Here is a 23,492-nt window from a genome sequence, read left to right as displayed (position 1 = left end):
CTTCCTCTTATTTCCTAAATACCATTATTTTTTAAAGAACATCGTTTCGAAATATAAATATTCATTTTTGAATGTCTTCTAAGCTGTGATATACTTTGTAGACCCGTTCTTCAGTTTATGGCCCCTCAGATGTATGCTATGATGTTCGTTCGTACCCTGTCCTTGACTTTAACACCCACCTCCAGGGCCCCCTACCAAAAAACCTGCCGTAGGTAGGCATAATATTCATTATGAACGGCTTATGCGATTTCCCCTGGGCCCGCACTAAGCCTCTTCACAGCGATTGTGTGCCCCCCACACCCAAATACCATCCACACACATCGAGACACTCATGCATATGCACAGATATATATTTCGAGCTGTATTCATTTCGTTTTATGAAAGCCCTTTTGAATGAAATCCGATTTGCCGAACAGATTCGTCAGCAAATTGGCATCTCACATAAAAAAGGACGTCGAGGATGTTTACAAACTCCCTAAATTTGGAATGCCTGCAGGAAACCCAAAAAAAAAATAAATAAATATATTTTCAAAATAATTAATGATAAAACTGTCCTCGCAATGGTCATTGTTATTAGTTCTATGTTCTTGAAAAATAAAAGCCACCCCACACAGGTGCTCACGTGATATCCCACTGATTTTGAGGTCACACCCCCTTGATATACATCAGCCAAACATAAATGGGGGCGTATGGCTGCCAAGTTGGAAGGGTTGACGGAAATTGCATTTGCGCTGACCCAAATCAGATAAGATTCAGAGCCGACTTTCCCGTCCTCTTTCTTGCCCCGGATATGACATTAAAAGCGCATCAAAGCCGAATAAAAAATACGGAGAGCTACGCATCCGTATCCGCATACAGTCGCACCATCAACGGAAACTGGTGCCGTAATTACATTCGAGAAAAAAAGGAAATCAGGATATCAAAGATGTTTTAACTCAAATGGTTGATACTCTACCAAAAATATTACTTTTTACAAATTTTTTTATTTAATAAATAATAGATAAAAAACTAAATACATATTTAAATAAAATTGAATTTATATATGAGTCCTAGAATGGACTAATCATCAAAGTTATTACCTTTGAAGGTAAAGCTAGATTAAGCTAAGCAAAGGACTAAATCTGTCTTAATTTTTTTAGATGGTACTTTTGTATTACCTAAAACAGCATGCAGCCAAACCACCCCTAATACCCTTTCCTTATCCGCTAAGGAGCTCATTGCTGGTCATTTGCGCTCCACTTTAACCTTGATCCGGCCCCGGTGGCTCAGCTTCGATTTGCCCTTTGTTTGTGCCATTAAATTAAATATCCTCGCCCTGCCTGAAGCTCGACCTCTGACTGAGAATCCTCATCTTCGATGCCCAGGAACAATGCCGGCAATTTCTCCCATTTCCTTAATAGAAATCTTATCTTTTGTGACGCTTTCGTCTAGCTCTGAAAAAAAGTAGTCGTGTGCCTAAGCCGGATATCACACCTTTGACATCTGTCTGGACGTAGCAACTCTGTGCTGGGCTTTCACACAAAACCTACATCCGGTCACAGCTTTTGGAAAAAAAACCGTTGAAAAAGAAAAATTGCAAGATTTATTTTATGGAAAAATAAAAGACTATTAAGCATGAGCCGCCGACGAGAATTACGGATGGAAGGATGCTTTCCTCAGAAAGGTAATATTTCAGTATCAGTAATTACATGCACAAACTTAATTAACTTTAAACGATTTAAAGATTCTGTTGCGAAGACAGCCAAGCCACAATACAGTTTCCCCATAGCTTGCGACGACAGGGAACGCTACCCAAAACGTTCTTCCCCGATACTTAGTCGACATGAACTACAATGTGTACACCCGGAACTCGGCAAATTTGTAAAGAACACTAATGTGACTACGAAGAGCGTCTCGCCCAAGTCAAAGGACAAAAATATAAGGTCAAAGGACGTCGCCCAAAGCGACGACAGGGAACGCTACCCAAAGTGTTCTGCTCCGATACTTAGTCGTCATGATCTACGCTGTGTACACCCGGAACTCGGCAAATTTTTAAAGGACACTAATGTGACTACGAAGAGCGTCTCGGCCAAGCCAAAGGACAAACATAATATCTCGCTGCCTGAGGAAAAGAACATCGCATGCAACGACAGGGAACGCTACCCGAAACGTTCTACGCCGATACTTTATGATAGTCGTCAAGATCCAAGCTGTGGACGCCCGGAACTCGCCAAATTTGTAAAGGACACTAATGAGACTATGAAGAGCGTCTCGCCCAAGCCAAGGGACAAATATCAAAGGTCAAAGGACGTCGTCCAAGGCGACGAGAGGGAACGCTACCCAAAGCGTTCTGCTCCGATACTTAGTCGGCATGATCTACAATGTGTGCGCCCGGAACTCGCCAAATGTGTAAAGGACACTAAGGTGACTACTAAGAGCGTCTCGCCCAAGCCAAAGGACAAAAAAAACACCTCGCTCCCTGAAAAAGAGAAGATCTCAAAGGTAAACAGTACCCACAAGGACACTCCGAAATTCGAAGATATACGATATCCACAGAACAAGTACCTATGGACCCGCTTGGTTTGCTCCAAGGATGGATACCGGAAATATGAAGTATATAAAGAAAGCAGCGCTGAAAACGTGCCAATTTCAGAACAGACTCCAGTGATTGTGTTACTACTGCTTCCTAACGCGTTTCTAATGCCTTTTACGACAATGCTAGACGTAAAGAAAAAAAAGCTTCAATAATTTGTTTACCTATTCGTATTTTCCTGTGTCTCATATAAATTTGTATCATATGTTATAATATAATATAATTAATATAATTATTATTATGATTTAAAAGTAAACAATTCTGCTTTGTCTTTTTTTTTTTAGGGGTGCAAAGATTTCTTCTGTTTATTTATTTGATTAAACATAAAAAGGTAAGAAAATTTTATTATATTTCGAAGAACGTCGGCAATGTCGTATCCAAACCACGTCTTAAAAATCGGGGATAACGATTCATAAAGCTCATAAATATAGTAATGTCTCTAATCGAACCATATTTTAAAAACATTTCAAAGGATTCGTACTTGCCCCAAAAACTAATTTTTTTATTTTCAGTTTCCGTCCGTTAAGAAAAGAATTAGCTTATTTAGAAGCAATCTTTTTGAATACATTGTATCTATCACAGCCGAAGCCTAAGATGGCAGCGTTTAGTTCTTAAGTAGTATACGTTTTGTACTCATATTTTCTTTGTCAAATAAATAACATTTTATCATTTATTTTTTCCTTTCTTCGTATCATACATGGAATTTAACCTGTCCACGTCGATATTAGACCATTCTTGACTATCTAATCAAAAAATAGGACCCTAACTTCTTAGGATATGACTCAAACCAAACATAATATACAAAATACAAATCAATATTTCCTTGCATTTTCTGTTAAAGATGTTTAGAAGTTTTCGCACCAAAGCCACATAATTACACAATACTAACGTCCGGTCAGGCTCTTAGAAATTTTTTTTATTTGTTTAAATTATTACTTGTAGAAGCTATAACCACTTTTTAGTATGGACTGTTGTTCATCACAGCCTGGGTGCTCCTGTGACTCCCAAATGGGTATCAGCTTCGAACGCGAGCCGCGCAGTATTTTTAAAGATATGTTGGGTCCATTTCCGGACGAGGTCCTCATGACGGTTCTAGATCGTATACTCTATCTTTGCGGTGCCACCAAGATCATACGCACCATGGCCATGGGGAACCAAATAGCACCTTTAGTAGCTGGAAAGGGTACGTGAGTTTCCAACCGGCTAAATCCAATACATGTTCAAACGTTTTTTCAGACAGTCCCAAGGAGAACCCCAAGGCCAGTTGCCTACCACCGCCGTCATGTCGATCGAGCAGCTGCACTTCAGTCTACAGCATGTTGCCGCAACCCTCTTCTACAAGGACTTGCTGTAGTAGCCGTCGGGAAGATTCTTGTCGCACTTGCCCTTCACCATGCATCAGATCCCTTAACAAAATTCACGCCGCTACCTGTTCTCCACGCCAACGCGCTGCCAGGGTGGACTTTGCTAATCCTGTGGATGATGTGCCCAATAAACGACAATTCGCTGGAAGCTCCGATATAAAAAATCGGTTGAAACGGTCCCTTTCTATCTGCTCCATGGCCTGTCAGAATTTAAAAAACAAGCTGAATTCTCAGAATTCGCCGCCACACAAGAAACAGACGTGGCTATGGACCCGACTGACTCGCTCCAAGGACGGCTGCAAGGTATACGAGGTATTTAAAAACTCCAATGTGGATAAAGCACCGTCCAGAAACCGCGCAAATGACCCAGTAATTATATTTCTGGTGATGCCAAATGGTTACATTATGCCCTTCGAATCTGTTGCCAATTAATGAATTGCAAAATTATTGCGTTGTACACTTTCATAGTTGCCTGGATCCTGGTCAATGTATTGTGCTTAGTTTCGTACAAACAGAAGCATTTTAATATTATGGACCTTACCTCCTGGTGTCTAAATTCGCATCTTATGTAATGGACATATATACACATGTTATTATATATACAGAAATATTTTAAAAATTAAATGTATATCAATTATCACATTTAAACCGCATGGTATTTGAATCATTTTAATTGTCATTTGGCATTAATAAGTAGTCGATGGGTAATTTTCCAAAATACTAAACTGTACAAAAGATCTATAAAAGCTAAGCTAATCTTATGCCCTTTCTAAGCATTATAAACACGGCTCCGGCGCAGGTCAATGTGTATAACGACAATATTAAAACACACTCAAAACCATTTCGCTTGCCTGGATTAAGAGCCATGTTGACAATACCCGTAAGGAAGTTTGAGAGCATAAAATGAGTTAGACCATTCATGTTTAGACTTTCTACAAAGGTGGGTAGAGAGTGAGTTGTAAGCTTATGATTCTTGGCATCTCCCACCGATTTTTGCATCTTGATAGCTAAATTAACTAACTTCAGCTCAAAGATAAAAGCATATATAAGAATGAGACTGATGGATACAGCAAAGATCCAAATCACATAGCCGAAGTTAAAGGTCACCCGAGCAATACCGGTGAGATAGGCACTTGTAAAAACTAAGCTCCAGCAAACTGTAACCATTAGGAACATTTTTCCAAACTTCGTAAGTAACTGATGATAATTTAGCTGATCTTGGGAGGTGTACCACTTGGCAAAGTAAATGCTGAGCAAATAGAGAGCCACGCAGCCATGTAGCGAACTTAGTCCTTCCCGATTAGCAGTGAAAAATCCTTCACGTGAATCTGAAGCCATAACAAAGGAAGAAACCCCTAGTTGTAGGATAACTTCGTGGAAGACCAGCAAGCCTTAAAAATGAAACTTTGAAAAAATGTGTTTGTCAAGTTTATTTTAATCTCTTACCCAGAGCAAGACCAAGAAGTTGAGCATCCGAACTCACCAACAAAGAGTACAAGCTTCCCAAGAGCTTGGTGAATCCTAGGATGAAGAAGGCATTTAAATGCTTTCCATACTCCGAATCGTCTTGATGATAGTCGATGATGGTTATTACCAAGGTGCGCGCCAGACCCAGGACTAGCAGAGGAACCACAGATTTTGGCAACTTTTTGAGGTCTGCTAAAGATTTGGTCCTTTGCGAAACTAGGCCCATGTTAACCACAAACAGACCAATACCCATGTCCATTGCTGATGCCCCAAACGTTCGACTCTTGCGATAGTCATGGGGATAAAAAGGAAAGTCGACGGCGAGGATAGCGACGCAGGTTCCACTGTATGCCGTCGCTCTTAGCAATGTAAAGACATTGGGTCGTTTGCCAATCACATATTTGAAATCTTTTCCGGGATGGTAGTGATGTCCAAATAGATAACCAATGATGGCTATGGAGCCCACCAGCGAATAGGAGTAGCTGTAAGCCTTTCCCACGGTGACCAAAATCACAGAGGGCAATCCAATCAACAGAAACTCGAAAAAAAACCTCCGGGTAGATGTCAGCGACAGGTGTCCACAAATAATTCGAGAAAGGACGAAACCCAGGAGCGTAGGTAGTATGACCAGAAAACTATCCACACTCTCCAAAACTGACCTCCAAGACTTCAAATCCAAAATTAATTGGTCGTGGGCGATGGGTTCGTTGACTTCCAAGTCCATGATTCATGCTTTTTTGTGTTACCAAAGATAGAAACGGAGGTCTAACAATTTGTATCAACCGGCTTACTGAAAAATGTAAACAAAATCGGAAAGTGATGTGAGTATTTCGATAACAAACCTCTTTTCCTTTCGAAAAATTTCCCAAGTTTGGTCATACTTTTATGTAAATTTAAATTTTCAAATATTTAAAAAAATAAAGTTTTAAGGTTTCTATTAAGTACATAATACCATTTTATTTGGGTCTAGCCAGTTAAGTAAATGCATTAAATCACAATCGGGGCAAGCTAAAGCTCGGTATGCTGCGTTTTATGAGGATTTTCAGGCTCTCCTTGAGAATATTCCTTATGTGCTCGTACATCCTTGGCTGCTTCAGCAACAAGATGGACGAACTCTTCGACATCAAAGCTATAGTTGGTAAACTTGGCATGGGCTCCGCCTTCTGGGTGATGGCCCTCATCCTGCGGATACACCAGCTCCTTCTGCTCCCAAGTTCTATAACGAACTCCACGCAGTCGCGCCAAATCCTTGTAACAGTTGGGATCCTCGCAGTTATAAAGCTCAAATATGCAAGCCCAGTTAGGCAGGAAAAGCAAGTGCGTCAGACCAGCGCCATGCATGCCGATGAGTATATCCGTATTCCGAGTTATGGCCAATTGGTCGGGAAACGAGAGCCTGTTTAAAGAAAAAAAAAAAAATAATATAAAATATTCGTAATCCCCTTTAGAAAAATACCTCTCGTAGGAGGCGCGCTGCACAGAGTAATCCTCGTTTGCCTCTAGCCGGGCCAGTAGCTCCTCTTCGTTGAGCACTTTTCGGTACTTTGTGCGGCGCGAAAGGTATGTGATGCGAAGTTTTCTCCGTGGTGGCTCGTAAGGAATTTGGAGGCGATGTAGAATAAACTCGGAAAATGCTCGGAAAAGGCCACTATTCGAACAGCCCTGAATCTATAAAATAAATCTTTTATTAAAAGAAAAGGGAAGTTATATTGTGGCTGCTTACAATTGGTGTATTATAAAACAATCCAAAAATCATCCTGGGCAACAGGGGAAGCACAACATTCCTGAAGCACACCCTCTTTCCCTCCAAATCGCTCAATGTCCACACGGGTCGTTGCGAGAATGCCTTGAAAGTGTCCCGGAACGGAGAATCATACGGATAGGTTTCCCAAATCAGTATTTGAACATCCGTGTTAAAGGCTGCTGGATGTGATTGGTTGACAAAAAGCGAGGCATATAGGTTGAAGAAGTCGCAGAAGTGATGGTACATGTTGTACGTCGCATCGATTTTCATAATGAAAGTGGGCGTATTCACCACCTCATCGCAGAGGCCGCTCTCCAAAATGGGATGAGGTAATACATCAAAGTTTCGTAGTTCCGGACCCCAGGACTGCAGCGCCGATCCTATATGGTCCATTTCGGCAGACATTCTAGTGCGATTCAGCTCACAATGGCCCAGAAGTTGTCCAGGTCTGAGGACATCCATGTGGTAACGTATACGCTCTGTCCGATGGGTCAAATCCCGGAAATCGAAGAGCAGATTTCGGCCACGGCAAAAACGTAGATAGTGAGTGCACTCCAGCGAAGAATCACCCAGATAGGTGGGGACACACTGGGGTGTCAACTCCGCCAGCTGTTCCTGGATATAACCAAAGTCTGCCTGTTGATAGAACGTGTTGATCTGAGCCTCTTTGCTTCTGGCCCAGCCAGTGTGATCTCCGGGGCATTGAGGCGTCTGGAAACGGGCATCTGGGGAACAGCCACGCTCGTGTCCCCAGCAAGCAGTTGATATAATCTTTGTCCCATTGGTTGGCAATTGCTTTTTCAGCTTTGGAAAGGTGTTGAGGTAACGGATAAGATGCTCGGACGGCAGGTTGGGCAAGGTCAGCTTGGATGCCAGGTGCTTGGCATCTTCGTGATGATGATCCATTCCCAAGGTCAGGGATATAATCCCCGTGAGTATCAGCAGGATTGGCATTTTGTTTTGGTTGCAAATTAAGTACTTCGTTGCAGTCGATTTCTCGGCGATTTCCCAAGCTTTCACGGCACCATCTTCAGGTGCATTTCACGGCCAGCGAAGATGATGATCTCACCTGGCCTTAAGCGGCGGAGATGATGATTATGAGCGGCTTAATGTTAATGGTCCATGTTAATTGTTAGCCGAAGTCATCCGGGGAAAAAAACCTGTCCACCAGTGTGACCAGCAGTGTGAATGCTAATAAAAACAAAACAAAACAAAAACAAACCCTTACCCTTAATATTTTCAAGGTTTTAGTTACGGTAGGTTTACTAATTTTAAAATTAACCCGGAACAGTCAAACCCTACGTTGAACAATACTTAAAGTAATTACTATTTTTCAAATTTTCTGCAAATGCACGCCAACTAATCGATTAATCGAATAGTCCAATCGCGAAAAGCTACTATCAGCAAACAGCTGTTGCAGATATTTGACTTTTTCTTGACTTTGATACAATTTTCTCAGCGTACGAAAAAAGCGCAAAAAATACGCGATGCGTAATGTGCCGAAATCGTAATTACTACTGAAATTATTTACTTATCTTCAACTATACGACTAATTTTCCGTTTACTAGACTCGGTCTCTCGGTCACAACTCCTGGAGGGAGTACTGGGGCTCCGGATGGACGCCACAACAGCCTGGAAGACATCAACTTGGACCAGTTTTTGAAGACCTCCAATTATGAAGACACCGTCAAGCAGTTGGACATTTACTATGGCCTCGGTAAGAAGCGGAGACTTTAATTTATATAACCTTGGAACCCTCAATTGGGGCATTTATTGCGAGCGATACGCCAATGCGGCGTTTATTAATATATTCCCCCCTGCACCGCGCAAACTGTTGACGCCCCAGGTTAATTGTAAACAGATTCGTTTGTTTATTTGCATAGCTGTTCAATAAACGAGAGATAACCGGCAATTTTAACACTTTCACCCTTAGTCAAACGACAACTGCTGCGGTACCAGAGCCCCATCACAGGATTGTTTCCGGTGATGAGCACCGACCAGGTTGTGGGATCCGTGCGAGACAGTGTCTACTGTGCGGCCGCAGTGTGGAGCTTGTACCAGGCCTACAGACGCATCGATGACGATCGTGGCAAGTCCTACGAGCTGGGCCAGAGCACGGTAAAATGCATGCGCGGCATCCTTGAGTGCTGGGTGAAGCAGGCTTCCCGTGTGGAGCTATTCAAGCAGCGTCAGTCTAACCAGCATGCTCTGCACAGCAAGTTCCAGCTGCACACAGGCGAGAAGATCTACCCGGATGAGTTCTACAATCATTTACAGATCGATTGCGTGAGTCGAAGATGCCTTCCAATGAAAAGTTTATAGTCTAAATTAATGATTAATCCTCTTTAGGTGTCGCTGTATCTGCTGTTCCTCGTCCAGATGATAACCTCCGGCCTGCAGATCATCTACACCCACGACGAGGTGGCCTTTGTTCAGAATCTCGTGTACTATGTGGAGCGTGCCTATCGCACGCCCGACTTTGGAATGTGGGAGCGGGGCTCCAAGTACAATAATGGAACTCCCGAGATCCATGCCTCTTCCATTGGCATGGCCAAGTCTGCTTTGGAGGCCATCAATGGCTGCAACTTGTTTGGGGAGAAGGGGGCATCCTGGAGCGTGGTGTACGTAGATATTGATGCCCACAACCGCAATCGTAGTATTTTCGAAACTATGCTGCCAAGGGAGTCGAGCTCAAAGGTTTCTTTTGAATTATTAGCTGTTTTTCTATTTACTTATATCTTTTTTTTTCAGGGTGTTGATGCCTCTTTACTGCTGACCCTCTCGTTCCCAGCTTTTGCCTCGCACGAGGATCGCTTGGTGGAGCAGACCAAACAGAACGTGGTAAACCGTTTGCGCAGCAAGATGGGCTTCAAACGCTTCACACGGGATGGTTTCCTCAGCAAAAATGAAGATAAAACCCGCCGTTACTATCACTCTGGGGAATTGAAAGAGTTCGAGGGCCTCGAATGCGAATGGCCATTGTTTTTCATAGCCATGATTATCGATGGAGTTTTCAAGAACAACCACGAGCAGATCGAAGAGTTTCAAAACGATCTGCGCCGCTGCCTGCGCACTGATGCCAATGGAGATCCCGTTGTGACTATGTATTATGCTCCCGATGGAGATGGTTCCTATATGCGTGCTCCCTCGCAATCTCTGTTCCTCTGGGGTCAGTCGTTCTTCATTATTGCACAGCTGCTGACTGCACAGCTACTCCATATCAACGAATTGGATCCGATTCGTAGATATTTGCCAAGCTACAATCGTCCTAGACGGGCAGGTCGCTACTCTGCTTTTCAGGTAAGTTGGAATCAGAAACTAGGTGGGGTATTGCGCTATGAAATGATCATTTAAATTGTAAAATATGCAAAGTTTTCATTGAACCAAAATGAATAAGTTTATTTATTTTATTTTAAAAACTGAGATTTATGGTTTGAATTCCAAAACTTTGCATATAATTTTCAAGTAATTTCGAATTACGAAGTGTCTTGATGTTCATTGGTTATCCATTTCAAAGCGTAGGGTTTATGGGATTTCCGATTTGCTCAATTGGGGGTCTCCGCTGCTGCCACCGCCGCCGCTGCCGCTGATGAGTTTTGTGTGTCTGCCGTGTGTGTCTGCGTTCGCTCCTAATTGGAATCTCCTATTACACATAAGTGTTTTGTTTCCTTAGTAAATTGTATGGGTTAAGTGAATAATTGGCTCCGATATTTAATTCTATCTACATTCTGTTCATCTTCTACTACCAACTACAAACCACTACCACATACTACCGCTACCTACACCCATCTTTATACAAAAAACAATCGAAACAAAATCAAACTGTCCATAAAATCCCCAAAATTGTATACATATTAATTGGTTTCGTAATAACAGGGCAAAGCTATTGACGAAAAACACAAAGTAAGTAGATGTTCTGCTATGCAATCAATATAATTGATATTCGAAATTCAAAATTATGTAGACCTAAAAATATTTATACCTATGTGTACAAAATTAAATTATGCTTTTTAGATCAAAGACACTGTCGCACTAAAGATCACCTAGATTTATTTATTTTTTGTGGCTTTTTAGAGTTCAGCCAGACACACTGATCGAAAAGACATGATTATGACACACTGAACGATCAAAACACACAACACATTATTTAAATAATTATTTGCTTACTTTATACATAGAACTTATAATTTCTGTATGTCTGTTTTAATTGTATATAGTAATTCAAATTTTTTTCGGTATCTAAATCAAAAGTTTTCTCTTTACTCTTTTCGGTTTCTTTCCACTCTCTATATACCTATCAATATATACCGCATATTTTGTTTAAAAAATAAAATAAAATAAAACATCAACCTATACACACACGCTCTATAGGCTAAACCGGGCACTGTAAGTAATTTATCACCAGAAGTTTGGGTTTCTTTAGTAGTTTGCAGTTGCTAACTTGTTGTACTTAACCCTGAAAGAACGATGCCGCTCAATTTGGCCTAATGTCACTCTAAAAGTGTTAACACTGAATGATTTAATTGGCTTTCAATAAAAACCACTATCGTTCCTACATTTTTTTTTATTTTTTTGGGGGACTGCTTGAAAACAAAATGCCAATATGACAGCAGCTTTGCTTGAGTCCTTAAAAATGAACTACCACTTATTAACCGTCATTGCTAAAAACAATATCCATATGTGTTTCTCCAATAATAACCAAAGAAACCACGCATTCCTCTTATTTTGGATCACAAGAAGGTAATTTGTGGTTACAACTTGGGCCTGGGACGGGCCTATCGTATTCTTTAGGAACAACAATTGGCATAGATTATAAACCTTGAATATGTCTCAAAAAGAGAGCCATGATAATTGCACCTTGTCACTATTTTTAACTCTTAAAGATCTTGAAGTAATCCTATTAAATATTTTCCAAATTCATTTGTAATTTTTTCCAAATTCGTTATGGGCATTGTTTATGTGTCCCATCTAATCCATGTTTGGCATGCTAAAATCTTAAATACCTTTAACTTATGTATCCCCACTCCTCCCACTGTATTACCCATCTGCTAGAATCCCGATTCCGATCCCTTCCCCAGCTCCTTTTGTGTGTTTTTGCATTTTGGCATTTGGCTAGTGAAAATTTTCTTGTCACGTGATTAAAATCCAAGAATCTTGAATTGGCCTCATGCATCCTAACATGTTTAATCCCGCCATTAAAGGAATTATTCAATTTCTAATAATTTCTGGGTGATCCTTACAGGGCACAGCCACAGATCTTGTAGTACAGATCGTCCTGATTGCAGAGTCCATGCGACTGCAGGCCATGATGGCCACCTATGGCATTCAAACCCAAACGCCCCATGAGGTAAGCTAATGTCTTAGTATTTTTTTCCTTTTTTATAATCCTTATATTGTCCAGGTGGAACCTGTACAAATCTGGAGCTCCACGGAGCTTATTAAAGTCTATCAACACTTGGGCGTCAACAACAAGGTTGGTCTTTCTGGACGTCCCTCCCGACCCGTCGGTTCCTTGGGCACCAGCAAGGTGTATCGCATCTGCGGAATGACAGTTCTTTGCTATCCTCTAATCTTCGAGGTGTCCGACTTTTATTTATATCGAGACATGGCCCTCCTTATTGACGATATCAAGACGGAGCTGCAGTTCGTCGGCAAATACTGGCGGCTGTCCGGCAGGCCCACTGTCTGCCTGCTCATCCGGGAGGAGCACATGCGTGATCCGCAGTTCAAGGAGATGCTGGATCTGCTGGCCATGCTCAAGAAGGGCTATTGCGATGGCATGAAGGTGCGCATCGGTAGACTGCAGAACTTGATTAGCAGCTCGTGTATAGAGCATCTGGACTTTATGAACCAGAGCGATTTGACGGACAATGAGAATGCATTCTCGCAGATAAACCACGAGTATATTGGCTACCAATCCCTGACAGATGTGCCCAAGGCTTTGACATACGTGGAAGAGAAGGTCTCCGTGGCGGTAAATAAACTGAAAACTTATAGTTGAATATCTACCACATTATCTGTTTCCAAATTCCAGCAGCACTTTGACAAGAAACCAACTCCTGACATCATCAACGCTCTTCGCAATACGGACTCCATTTACTGCCTGTGCCAACTCTGGGGTATTCTGTTGAACCGCGAAGGTCCCCATTTCGAGGTGAATGGCTTGAATGTGAACACGGCTCTTACGCAGCTTTACCATCGAGCCGGATCCTTGCGCTACTGGCGTGCCGTGAGATATTGCTCCTCTCTTCTCCACCACATTGTGGATTCCATCAGCCCTTTCATCACCACTGTGCTGGTAAACGGCAAAGAACTGACTGTGGGCATCATTGGCCAAAAGGAGACGGTATTCGACAAGCCCATGACACCAGCGGAGATCCAGAACGTGATGTACACCAGCGTTCAGCCGTACGACGTCATCCAGGCGGTGTTGCAACAGGAGGTGGTCCTGTACTGTGGTCGTTTAATAGCCACCAATCCGTCTATGTTCAGGGGAATACTTAAAATCCGCATTGGCTGGGTACTAGAGGCTATGAGAATATACCTTCAAATCTCTGGACAGCAGAGCATAGATGTTGACAATCTGTCGCCCTTCCAAGTTCGTATTTTGTTGCAGAAAGTTTTAACCGTCAGCGAGTGGGCTACGGAAGAAAAGTGAGTTGTGGCATTAGTAGACTTATGAAGTTCTTTTTAATAAATAATTTGTGCTTTTTAGGCTCACTACCTTGCAGCGTCGCCAACTGGAGGGCTGTTTGTGCCGCGTGCCAAAACATTTCTATAACAAAATCTGGGAAATCCTTCAGCGCACTCCTCAAGGTATTTTGACACAGGGTCATCATCTACCAGCCACACCGACTCTGACAAACATGAGTCGCGGAGAATTGACCTTTAATCTGTTGGTCGAAGAGACTCTTATTTGCATAGACCGGCCGGAGAGGCGCCAGATAACTGTGGAGCTATTGTGCATTGTGGCTACCATTCTCAATCGGTATGGAAAATCCTTATATAGTTTCTCATTCGTTTATTGATTGATTCCTGTTTCAAAAAGCAATCCTGAACTACACTTCAAACAAGTCCTGGATTTGGATGGCATCTTGGCCGAGGCCTTTTCCATGTACTGCAAGGATAACAATATCCAGCCGCAGCCACAGCAGTCTCAGACCGAGGATCTCAAGGCCTTCTACTCACTACCGTACTCGGAGACCACCGGTTACTTGGCTCGCGCCGCCGTCAACAAGGTCCTACAGGGCGGCGTTTTCTCAACCTCCGAGGAGGATGTCCAGCTCGATGGCGACCATCTGCACGACGACAACTGCAAGGTGTCATAAGCTGTGGCGGCTCCTTAAACATAAACTATGCTAATGTAGATAGCACAGTTTGCATATCTGACCCACCACTAGCTCGAATTTTGTGGCAATTTTATTCTGTTATTCTTATTTAACTTGTGTCCCCCTCTCGCCCGTTCGCCTAGTTCTTAATTAAATGTTATGTATATTTTGTTGCAATAATCGAAGGTGTTGCATGGGCCGAGTGTTTGATTAGTTAATAGGTCAATAGCACAGAGGGGTGGAAACTGAGAAAGCCAAGAAACTGAGGTTTCAGCCTTGCCTCCAAGCCATATCGATTGCCCCACAACTTATGTCACCCTCCAAGCAAGGTTGGCTATAAAAGCACTTGGCCGAGACGACACTCGGTTTACTTGGCCAACATGCGCGCCCCCGAGTGGATGAGCAATGAAATATCGCGGTTCACCTCGAAACTGGAACGCTACAAGCCAACGGGCAGTGGCTACAACCGTATCCAGTCGATTCGCCTATCGAAGAGTGTTACGCAAATGCTGAACAATCCCATGCCGGCGGCACAAAAGGATCAGGAGAGCTCCTTCACGACACCTCGACGGCGTGGCGTCCTTAGTCGCAGCGAATCCGAGTGGGAGGAGGTGTATCCTGCCGTAAAGTTTGTTCGCCAACAGAGCAGCGAGAGTGCCAGCAGTGGAGAGAGTGAGATCCGATTTACCCACTATCGGAATTGTTCCACTCGAATTCCCTAGGGGATTTTACTCCAATATTTGTAAAGTTTTATCTTTTTTATAAGTTTAATAAAAATTCAATTCTCAAGAATATATAAAAGGAGATTGTGTAAGCCATTTGTTTTTATTTTAGTACAATAGATTTCGATTCTTTATTTTAGTTCGTAAGTATTCCAGTTAAGCTTATGATGGAAAATTAAACACTAAAAAATAGATGCACTTTCTATATGTACGATTTAAGTTGTTCATTTCTTGGTACAAAAATTGTTTATTGTGATTTTTATATAAATCGATTTTAATTATTTTTTTTTATATGTATATAAAATAGCACATAAAGATTTAGTTAGCGCGATGTAACGTGTAAGAGATTGCCTATTGGAGATATAATTGTTATGATCAATTTCGATTTGAAGCCTACGCTCTGAAGCATTAAATAGATCCTACATTTAAATTTTGATATGAAATGGTCGCTCAAGCAAATGATATTTGCATTCGATACAAAAATATGCTATATGATATGCCTAAAATAATGTCAACGCTGTATATAGTATATGCAACATATTCGCTTTCGATATTTTTCCATCCGATCTAGGTCTATAACAAACAGTATTAACATATCTTTACATAATATCTTTAATCCGTTCTATAAAGGGCACACTGAGGCATATTGCAGCTTGGATAAATGTACGCGATTCGAAGCCATATCAGTTAATATTACACACATGATATTATTGATTCGTAAAAATATAAAACATTCATTATCTATCCATTAGTTTACCTACTTACTTAACTCGGATGCTTCGTATTAGGTTATTCGTTTAAATTTACGGTTTCTGTAAAATGCTAAATTCCCTGAAAATGAGTTTTCATCATTATTATTATTAATATAGTTAGTATCTCCAACTTGATCTTCCTTTTTTACACCTATTTAGGATTAACTTTAATAAATAAGTTTTGCTCTGCCTAGGCAGAATTGCAATTCACTAGTAATCATTCGTTTTTACACTAACAAACAGCAACACTTTGCTTACTTAAAGTCTAAATACATTGGCTTACAAACTAGGTACACAAATTACATACATATATAGGTTCAATATATGCAAAATAGTTGGTGTATACAATAATTTTCGACTTCTACAGTTTCACAGACGGGCAGTACTCTTGACAAAAAATCGAACGACTGTAAACTGTGTAAATGGGCGATGTGTTACTTTGTGTTTGGATTTGTGTGACTTTCCGTTTATAAAAATGTTTAAAAAGACTATGAAACCTACGATAACGCAATACGTACTAAATACGTAAAAAACTCTAGATTACTTAAGCGTTTGGGTTAGACCTATGTTATTGTGGCTGCTGCAGTTGCTCCGGCCGGCGCACACTCATTCGACTGGGAATCGAGTCCGTGTCGCCGTCATCGTCCACGTACTCCTCCTTGGGGCGGGTCCACTTGATCAGCGTCTCTGGCGAGCGGTACAGGAAGAGTAATTTGGCAAACAGGTCCTCCTCCAGCGCAAACTCCAGAGCCTCCCGTACAAGATAGATATCCAGACACAGTTGCAGCACGCGATCCACATAGGGCAGATCCTCGAACATGATCTTTCGGTTCTGCCCGCCGATGAACGACTTCATGAAGCGCGAGGCCAATAACACAAAGGTGGTGTACAATCCAATGATGCTGCAGAAACAGACATTTTACATGAAATTTCGATAGATTAAAAATATTCAAACACTAACCCGCCGGCTGTGAGAAAACTGAATGTCGATGGGAACTTCTTGTCGTTGAATGTGTACATCACGATGCCCGATGTGCAATTGCTGTAAGCGAACTTGGACAGGGTTTCGGTGTAGAAGGCATCTTCGCAATAGTCCCGAATCTCCCACCACAGCCCGTTGGTCTCGTTGTCGCGATGCATTTTGATGACCAGCGGGCGGTAGTCATTGTTCTTTTTGTTCAGTACACTGACCACTGCCGCGTCGCCCGAGTTTAGAACCTTGATGAACTTGGGTATCATTCCAGGTATCACCACGATGTCTTCGGCAGGCGACAATACTTTCACATCGGGTTGTGGGTTTGTTCCATTTGTTGAGTTAGTTCCATTTGCAGAAATATCTACGATTGGGGCTTGATCCAGTTCGTGGGTCTCGCTTAGCATTCTTATAAGTGCGGCACGTCCCTCGAAAGATTCATCCAAGGAAATGGCATGCTCATCACCCACATTTTCCTTCAACCCCTTGGCAGGAGCTTTGCGAGTGAGGGAGTACGAGAAACGCGCCTTTAAAGTATGATCTGCAATAAGAAAACAGGTTATTTAAACACTCTAATGGAAAGATTAAGCAGATCTTACTGTTTCTCAAATCATTTAGCAACCTTTGCCTGTCCGGCGGAGCTATATTCCATAGGGATGGCGAATTACCCGCCAGCTTCACTGCTGCCACATCCGTTGGATCGTATCCTGTTATAAAGGTCACTGCCTGTTTGTCCGAAATATAAGCATTCGTCATTTCAGAGTACATTGTTTGGTTTATCTCAAAGATGCTGTCATAATTGTTGGTGGTATAGATGGGGTCATACGGGCCTATACGAATCGATAATGACACATGATACGGCACATTCGACGTGCCCACGGCATTGCCCAGGGCAAAGAGACAGAGTGGTCCCCAGATGCAAATCACAATCAGCAGAACAACCGTACCGCCCATCAGCAGCTTCGAAAGAGAAGCCTTCTTCTGAGCGCGCATAGCCGGGAAATCCGTCTCCGACTGCCTGGTGCACCGGATGAGATAGATATTCGAGAAGATGTCTTCCATTTTCAGCCAATCGAAGATGGTCATTGTGCTGTCTATGCACACCCAATCCAGGATAGTTCGCAGCTCGTAGAGGAATGGTATCTGCATGTACACCTTGAAGGCAATCATGTTGACCATCGAGAAGCCCTTCGTGAAGAAGTTGCCCAGAATGCGCTTGGGGTAGCCGGACTTGATTTGATACGAGCTGAGGAGCATGTAGAAGCATTTGATGACATAGAAGATTATCGGTGGAGCCAATGAGTTGAAAGATCTTTCCGTAACAGCGGGCACCACAAAGAACATCCAGATATGTATTCCAATAACCGAAAAGAAGTGGAAGATGATCTTGTTGACGAGGGCTTTCCGCAAGTAGAGGGCTCTATCGATGACAATCAGCAAGAACTGGACCAGCAACATGATCAGGAAGGGTATGGGCACCTTGTTCTCAGCCAAATACGTTTGGACACCTTCATCGCTTTCGGTTTGTTGGGTCTGGAAAGAAAATACAACTTTTAGTTGGGTATAGACACCTTTAAATTAAGATTCCTTACTCCAAAAGCGGTGAAGCCGAACAGCAGTACGAAGAAGTTCACAAAATCGCAGAGGAACATCAGAGCATATACATCCGTGGCTAGACGAGATTTGTGAACCAGATTGAAGAAGAACTTGTGCAACGATGAAGTGTACTTCGTGCGTCTGTAATTTAAAGATATAGTTACGTAATAGGATTTTCAAAGCTATTTTACGAAATCGTACTCTAAAGGATTAATTCCCGTCTTGCTGTACTCCGGCGAACCTGGCAGGGAAGCCTGGCTAACTTGGAGGCTCATCTTCTGTGCCGCTTCTTCGTTCAACTGGCGGGAGTCGGGTTGCGAGAGATTATCACTGTCCTCGCGATCATCACTGAAAATAAAGGTTCATAAAAATAAGTCTACTAAAATGGTTTGTCGACTTACATGCTGGCGGTGGGTTTGGTAAACTGGTTATCGGTATCCTTGTAGCCGGACTTCCACAGACCCTGAGATTTCAGGAGGTACCGATGCAGGAAAAGTACCAACAGTAGTATCAAGTCGTAGATCGCATAGTGCGCCTTCTCCTCCACGCCAAAGATCTTGGCCGTAGATAGGGGCTTGTTGGGCAGCCGTTGGTAGTTGGACCAGATGAGCTTGAACTGGAAGACGCACTTGACCAGCACAATGGCCTGGGTGTAGGCGATCAGGGTGACCCAGAAGGTTTTCGTGGGCCGCGGCAGGGACAAGGTGCCCCATAAAAAGACCATTAGAGGCAGGGGCAGCGAAATGAGACTGGCATTAACGACCTGAAAGGGAGGATCATGATTAAAAATAGGACCTTCATGTCCAAAGTACTCTTACCTGATTGATGAAAACCACAATGTAGCAGATAAGATCCGTGTTGGCCAACAGAGCGTACCAGGAGGAGATTAACACCTCCACGATGATGTGATGATCCCGCTGGGCAAAGTTTTCCTCCTCCAGATTGAACTCACCCGCGCTGAAAGTTCACCGAGAAAACTAGTTAGTACATGGAGCTCTTCAAGATGGTTCCTGGAATCTAACAACTTGACATGCGGGTGCTGTTTTTTGCTCTTTTAAGGAATGTGTGCGCTGCATGCTCCACAGACTACATGCCAGTGCATCGGTGTGGAGAACTCGGTGGTTGAACAAAAATAAATCAAATAAAACTAGATTTAAACTAGGATTAATCGAAGCCAAACACCGGTACATACTAGCAAAGAACGCATAGCGATAGGTTTAAATCATAGCAGCGAATACAACTTTTGTGGAGAGGCAGAGATACAGATACGGATACAGATACAGATACAGAAACAGATGCAGTTTAAGTTACCAAAGAAAACAGAGGGAAGATACAGAGTCATGATAGATGTTAGAATAAAGATTCTGAACCATGATGATGAAGATGAGACTGAGCTTGAAAGATACATAGATAGACAGATTTTGGATGGATGGATTTAGAGAAGGGAATCTTCTATGAAGAGTGCAAATAAATCTTTGAAACTTTCATCAAGTTCTTCATGAAACTCCCTTCTTTAAATCAAACCATCTGAAAGGTTAGAGAGCGTTACGAACACAAACCGAACGACACCAACACATTAATGGACATTTAGGGCTAAAGGATAGTGGGTGGGGCGTTAGGCTTAGTTAGGGGCGGGGCCAGTACCTGTCCACCTGCTCGTAGGACCAGTGCTTGCTCAATGATCCCGAGCCGCCGCCACCGCCACTGTGATGATTATAGTAATAGTGCGCTCCGCGGTCGACAGAGGGCGCTTTAACACGGATCTCGGGCAGACCACTGTCCGATTTTCGACTGAACATCGTGCTATATATACGATTCGTATGCGATTATTGGGCAGCGCATGGATGGTGGATGGCGGTAGGAATGGAATGGAGTGAAATGGAAAGTAGGTGTCAACTTATGCAGGACATATATTGTAGTATATAGAGAGAAAATTGCTCAAGTATTATCAGATTGTAGTTGAGAGTCGGCCCCTGGATGGGTCTGAGTCTCGTGTGGTTAGTTGCAGATTTGGATCTGATCGCGGTTTAGTCTTAAATTGTACATTGTAGAATGGTTCGATTTACTTACCCCTTGGCTGGCGGCGATGAATTGATCGATTGTTTTCTAACAAAACAAAAATTTATTCGGATGATCGTAATGCACGCAGAAAAATGTAAATGTAAGAAAAAGAAATTAGTAAGGATTTGTTTTTGTTCATTCAGATATTTGTTGTTTCTTGGCATGTACATAAAAATATTTAATTTAAGTTTGGACCAATAAAAAGATTTCCGACTTTGAGAAAATAAATGTGAAAGTGGAAAAGTTTGAATATGAAATAAGGACATATTTTGAATTCGAAAAAGAGTTCGAATACTTTAATGTTTTAAATATCTAGCCAATGATTGAATAAATTAAAAAAATAACTAAAAAATGAAACTGTGCAGTGAGGGTTTCTTGTGGACGTGATCCAAGACAATTACACTTAGCAAAATAAGATGTTCCTTATGTTATGTTGATTTGTTACCTAGAGGTGGCTGCATCAACGGTATCTACAGGCAACTCGATGATTTCGTCAACAGCGCGATTATGCTGATGGTGTTGCTGTGGTGTACTGGTTGTTGTTGGTGGTTGCAGTGGTTCGGGTGGTGATAGCGGTGTGGTTGTCGTGTTCGTGTTCAGTGGAGTGCTGGTGTTTGTGTGCTCTGGAGCATTGGCATTCGGCGGGGCAACAACCACCCGCCGTGGTGTGGATGAGGAGGCGGGCTGGCCGCTGTCATCGCTTCAACAGCATCCACATCCACATCAAGATCAAGATCGATGGCACAAATGAGGTTGAGGTGAGTTTTGGTGAGACATTGTTGCAGGTGTATTGTAGTAGAATGTTGTGGAAGCAGGAACAGGTACACGAAACACAAAATTATAAAACGGATATGCAAATAAAGTAAAAAACGAAAAGTAAATAAATAATACGAAATCAATAATGAATCAGGAACCGAACACAACTCTTAAGAAAATTCAACGCTTGGTAACGCGACCAGAACACGCTACTCTAAGGACACACGGGCTTCCAGTTCCCAAAAATCAAAACTTTATTGTAAACTTAACGCAAGCGGCGCACACTGGACCTTGGATGGGTTCCAGAAACGCTCTCTTTAAAAATACCTTTCGAGGTTGGATTTCAGGAAGTGGAACATGGCAGCGGCACTGGACAGGCCCAAGCGATTCAAGGAGCTGGATTCCTGTAGAAAAATAGAAACTCATTAGGATTTTCCCTATAATTTTTCAATATTTTACAACTCACCTTAAGGGTCTTCTTCTCGCCTGCCAGGATGCGGTTCACGAAGCGATAGTTGCGCGAGAAGCGGTTCAGTCTTATGGTCAGCGTCACCAAGAAGCCCTCGAGCAGTCGGATGATGGGATTGGTGTCGAAGTCCTCGTCCGAATCCTTGGCCGTCACCTCACCGCTGTCGATTTCCATCTTGGACTTGCTGTCCGAGGTCTCCTTCGATGTGGCCTCCCGACCCAGTCCCGATGTGGTGGTGGTGGTTATGATGGGTGGAGGAATCACCGGCAGATCCGCCACATCCCGGGTGGGAGCCGGGCTAGCGCTACTGGCAGCATCGCGTTCTTTGGAAATACCCTTGCTAGTAGAGGGGAAATCAGGTCCTGGGGCGTCCTTGGATTTCTATTTTGAAACAAAAGAAAAGAAGAAAGCCAGTTAGAACTCTGATCTCGATAAGGTGCTTTAACATTTATACAATCGAACGAAATAACAAGCTTTACATATGCATATTGAATTGAATAGAGATTATAATGGAGTATTTCTGTACAGTTTGAGGTGAGTGCGCCCATCTGCTGGTCGGCAGGACTCGTGAGCAAACAAAAGTGAGTGCCAATCAAAACGGGTATACAATTCTGGAGGGGACTCCAGGTCAATCCAGTTCAGACTCACAACCTCGAGCAGCGTCTGGCTGCGACGCCCAAAGTCGAGTGGCTCGGATAGCGTCGAGGTGCGTATGCCGAGGTCACACTCGATGGTATCGTCGTCCTCCTCGTCGTCGGTGGTTAGTCCCAGTTCGTGGCTAACCTTGGCCTTCTCTTCTTCCAATTTCAGGGCTATGCGGGACCCCGGCTCGGAGGCATAGGATCGCTCTCGCATGTAGAAATGCCGACGATACTCGGCATCGTTCAGGTCCTTCCAAACCTTTTAGTTCATAGGTGGGGGGCAATTTTGTAAGGAATTTTTTTGTTTTTTTGGAGGAATTTACAAGAATTTTAATGGGATAAAGGGTACCATGCCATATGTCTCAATCAATTTAATAAAATTGTGTAAAAAAAAGAGGTAAAAAAACTAGAAACTCACGTCGTAAAGGGTCTTGCGGCGCTGCATCTTCATTTCGCTCTCGGTGATGTTTTCCTCCTCCAGGAAGTCGATCTCGTCGTGGATTAGGTCCAACTCGAACTTGTCATCCATCTCCTCGAACATGTAGTAGTCACCAGCTCGAGTAGCTTTAAGAGCACACCAACATCATTATTAGATATTATTTTAAACCTTGTACTCAGTTATATTACAATTTGGAACAACATTTAGATGGGTATAAGTAAATATTGACTAGGTTTTGGTATCAAGTTTTCTTGTTTCGCATTCAATTTACAGGGTAGCAGCACACAGAACTTGGGCATGCACAATTTGTATATACATTGGAATGGGGGCCAGTTAATATAGCAGGGCTTTTCATAACAAATAACGAACCAATGAGGCACAACAAATAAAAACTTTACCATGTGGATGTAATTTAATTTCCTTCCTTCTGCGTACTGTGGGTGCAGGAAGTGGATAACCATGTTCTAAAAACAAAATCAAAAGCCAAATCAAAATAAATCAAATCATTAAGTAAATAAAGAACAAAGATATAGGTTTGCTTTAAAAATAATCAACAAATAAATCTAGCACCGGCTAGCCGATGTCTGTATTTCTGAACCCATCCCAGG

The 23,492-nt window shown here is 42.5% G+C and overlaps 7 protein-coding genes across 22 annotated transcripts in view; 4 read left to right on the top strand and 3 right to left on the bottom strand.

Moving 5' to 3' along the window:
* The first annotated feature begins 1,465 nt into the window (after positions 1-1,465).
* Positions 1,466-2,776, top strand: LOC122322221 (uncharacterized). The gene is made up of 2 exons (XM_043213818.2): positions 1,466-1,663; positions 1,724-2,776. The coding sequence occupies exons 1-2, from the start codon at positions 1,615-1,617 to the stop codon at positions 2,725-2,727; spliced, it is 1,053 nt and encodes a 350-aa protein (XP_043069753.1). The 5' UTR covers positions 1,466-1,614; the 3' UTR covers positions 2,728-2,776.
* Positions 2,777-3,413: 637 nt separating this feature from the next.
* Positions 3,414-4,584, top strand: LOC108127390 (uncharacterized). The gene is made up of 2 exons (XM_017244444.3): positions 3,414-3,755; positions 3,809-4,584. The coding sequence occupies exons 1-2, from the start codon at positions 3,536-3,538 to the stop codon at positions 4,366-4,368; spliced, it is 780 nt and encodes a 259-aa protein (XP_017099933.1). The 5' UTR covers positions 3,414-3,535; the 3' UTR covers positions 4,369-4,584.
* Positions 4,585-4,683: 99 nt separating this feature from the next.
* PIG-Wa (Phosphatidylinositol glycan anchor biosynthesis class W a) lies at positions 4,684-6,127 on the bottom strand. Its single transcript, XM_017244443.3, has 2 exons — positions 5,383-6,127; positions 4,684-5,327 (listed from the first exon to the last, which is right to left on the bottom strand). Exons 1-2 carry the CDS (start codon positions 6,125-6,127, stop codon positions 4,684-4,686), a joined length of 1,389 nt encoding a protein of 462 aa, XP_017099932.2.
* A 213-nt stretch (positions 6,128-6,340) lies between these two features.
* On the bottom strand, positions 6,341-8,334 carry Eogt (EGF-domain O-GlcNAc transferase). The gene is made up of 3 exons (XM_017244197.3): positions 7,127-8,334; positions 6,860-7,071; positions 6,341-6,799 (listed from the first exon to the last, which is right to left on the bottom strand). Exons 1-3 carry the CDS (start codon positions 8,099-8,101, stop codon positions 6,412-6,414), a joined length of 1,575 nt encoding a protein of 524 aa, XP_017099686.2. The 5' UTR covers positions 8,102-8,334; the 3' UTR covers positions 6,341-6,411.
* Positions 8,335-8,493: 159 nt separating this feature from the next.
* LOC108127296 (probable phosphorylase b kinase regulatory subunit beta) lies at positions 8,494-14,655 on the top strand. 6 transcript variants are annotated; one of them, XM_017244266.3, is made up of 11 exons: positions 8,494-8,654; positions 8,716-8,864; positions 9,081-9,433; positions 9,497-9,844; positions 9,899-10,447; positions 11,519-11,533; positions 12,390-12,494; positions 12,549-13,121; positions 13,185-13,801; positions 13,863-14,135; positions 14,196-14,655. In XM_017244266.3, exons 1-11 carry the CDS (start codon positions 8,635-8,637, stop codon positions 14,473-14,475), a joined length of 3,282 nt encoding a protein of 1,093 aa, XP_017099755.1. In that variant the 5' UTR covers positions 8,494-8,634; the 3' UTR covers positions 14,476-14,655. The 6 variants fall into 6 exon arrangements, with proteins under 6 accessions (XP_017099755.1, XP_070133372.1, XP_070133373.1 ...); XM_070277271.1 differs by lacking the exon at positions 11,519-11,533 and adding an exon at positions 11,024-11,050; XM_070277272.1 differs by having other exon boundaries at positions 8,495-8,654; positions 13,182-13,801.
* Positions 14,656-14,783: 128 nt separating this feature from the next.
* Positions 14,784-15,289, top strand: LOC108127297 (uncharacterized). The gene has a single exon (XM_017244270.3). The coding sequence runs from the start codon at positions 14,856-14,858 to the stop codon at positions 15,195-15,197; it is 342 nt and encodes a 113-aa protein (XP_017099759.1). The 5' UTR covers positions 14,784-14,855; the 3' UTR covers positions 15,198-15,289.
* Piezo (piezo type mechanosensitive ion channel component) overlaps positions 15,272-23,492 on the bottom strand; it is a 29,187-nt gene continuing 20,966 nt past the window's right edge. For 5 of the 11 annotated variants that reach the window (XM_070277261.1, XM_070277263.1, XM_070277262.1 and 2 more), the window contains 14 exons: positions 23,283-23,348; positions 22,864-23,009; positions 21,802-22,185; positions 21,663-21,739; positions 21,025-21,279; positions 20,589-20,624; positions 20,163-20,321; positions 19,337-19,475; positions 18,920-19,281; positions 18,720-18,866; positions 18,515-18,659; positions 17,522-18,455; positions 16,911-17,463; positions 15,272-16,851 (listed from right to left, as the gene is read on the bottom strand). In XM_070277261.1, coding sequence (XP_070133362.1) covers positions 16,518-16,851; positions 16,911-17,463; positions 17,522-18,455; positions 18,515-18,659; positions 18,720-18,866; positions 18,920-19,281; positions 19,337-19,475; positions 20,163-20,321; positions 20,589-20,624; positions 21,025-21,279; positions 21,663-21,739; positions 21,802-22,185; positions 22,864-23,009; positions 23,283-23,348 — 3,737 coding nt within the window. In that variant the 3' untranslated portion in view covers positions 15,272-16,517. Of the gene's footprint in view, positions 16,852-16,910; positions 17,464-17,521; positions 18,456-18,514; positions 18,660-18,719; positions 18,867-18,919; positions 19,282-19,336; positions 19,476-20,162; positions 20,322-20,588; positions 20,625-21,024; positions 21,280-21,662; positions 21,740-21,801; positions 22,186-22,452; positions 22,705-22,863; positions 23,010-23,282; positions 23,349-23,492 lie in introns of all 11 variants that reach the window. The other 6 variants (XM_070277264.1, XM_070277268.1, XM_070277270.1 and 3 more) reach the window with 4 other exon arrangements.

Source organism: Drosophila bipectinata, chromosome 2L, assembly GCF_030179905.1.
Source record: "Drosophila bipectinata strain 14024-0381.07 chromosome 2L, DbipHiC1v2, whole genome shotgun sequence".
Taxonomy (NCBI): Eukaryota; Metazoa; Arthropoda; class Insecta; order Diptera; family Drosophilidae; genus Drosophila; species Drosophila bipectinata.
Note: the sequence above shows the minus strand (reverse complement) of the source record. Positions and strands in the feature narration are given on the sequence as shown.

Excerpts from the sequence above, each read along its gene's own strand:
- LOC108127296 (XM_017244264.3), top strand. The coding sequence starts at position 8,635 with ATGCGTAATGTGCCGAAATC. Across the intron at positions 11,051-12,389 it reads CTATTGACGAAAAACACAAA|GGCACAGCCACAGATCTTGT; the intron begins GTAAGTAGATGT and ends TGATCCTTACAG. Across the intron at positions 14,136-14,195 it reads GTGGCTACCATTCTCAATCG|CAATCCTGAACTACACTTCA; the intron begins GTATGGAAAATC and ends TGTTTCAAAAAG.
- LOC108127297 (XM_017244270.3), top strand. The coding sequence starts at position 14,856 with ATGCGCGCCCCCGAGTGGATGAGCAATGAAATATCGCGGTTCACCTCG.
- PIG-Wa (XM_017244443.3), bottom strand. The coding sequence starts at position 6,127 with ATGGACTTGGAAGTCAACGAACCCATCGCCCACGACCAATTAATTTTG. Across the intron at positions 5,328-5,382 it reads ACTTCTTGGTCTTGCTCTGG|GCTTGCTGGTCTTCCACGAA; the intron begins GTAAGAGATTAA and ends TTCATTTTTAAG.
- LOC108127390 (XM_017244444.3), top strand. The coding sequence starts at position 3,536 with ATGGACTGTTGTTCATCACAGCCTGGGTGCTCCTGTGACTCCCAAATG. Across the intron at positions 3,756-3,808 it reads ACCTTTAGTAGCTGGAAAGG|ACAGTCCCAAGGAGAACCCC; the intron begins GTACGTGAGTTT and ends ACGTTTTTTCAG.
- LOC122322221 (XM_043213818.2), top strand. The coding sequence starts at position 1,615 with ATGAGCCGCCGACGAGAATTACGGATGGAAGGATGCTTTCCTCAGAAA. Across the intron at positions 1,664-1,723 it reads AGGATGCTTTCCTCAGAAAG|ATTCTGTTGCGAAGACAGCC; the intron begins GTAATATTTCAG and ends AACGATTTAAAG.
- Eogt (XM_017244197.3), bottom strand. The coding sequence starts at position 8,101 with ATGCCAATCCTGCTGATACTCACGGGGATTATATCCCTGACCTTGGGA. Across the intron at positions 7,072-7,126 it reads TGTTTTATAATACACCAATT|ATTCAGGGCTGTTCGAATAG; the intron begins GTAAGCAGCCAC and ends TTTATTTTATAG. Across the intron at positions 6,800-6,859 it reads CAGCGCGCCTCCTACGAGAG|GCTCTCGTTTCCCGACCAAT; the intron begins GTATTTTTCTAA and ends TTCTTTAAACAG.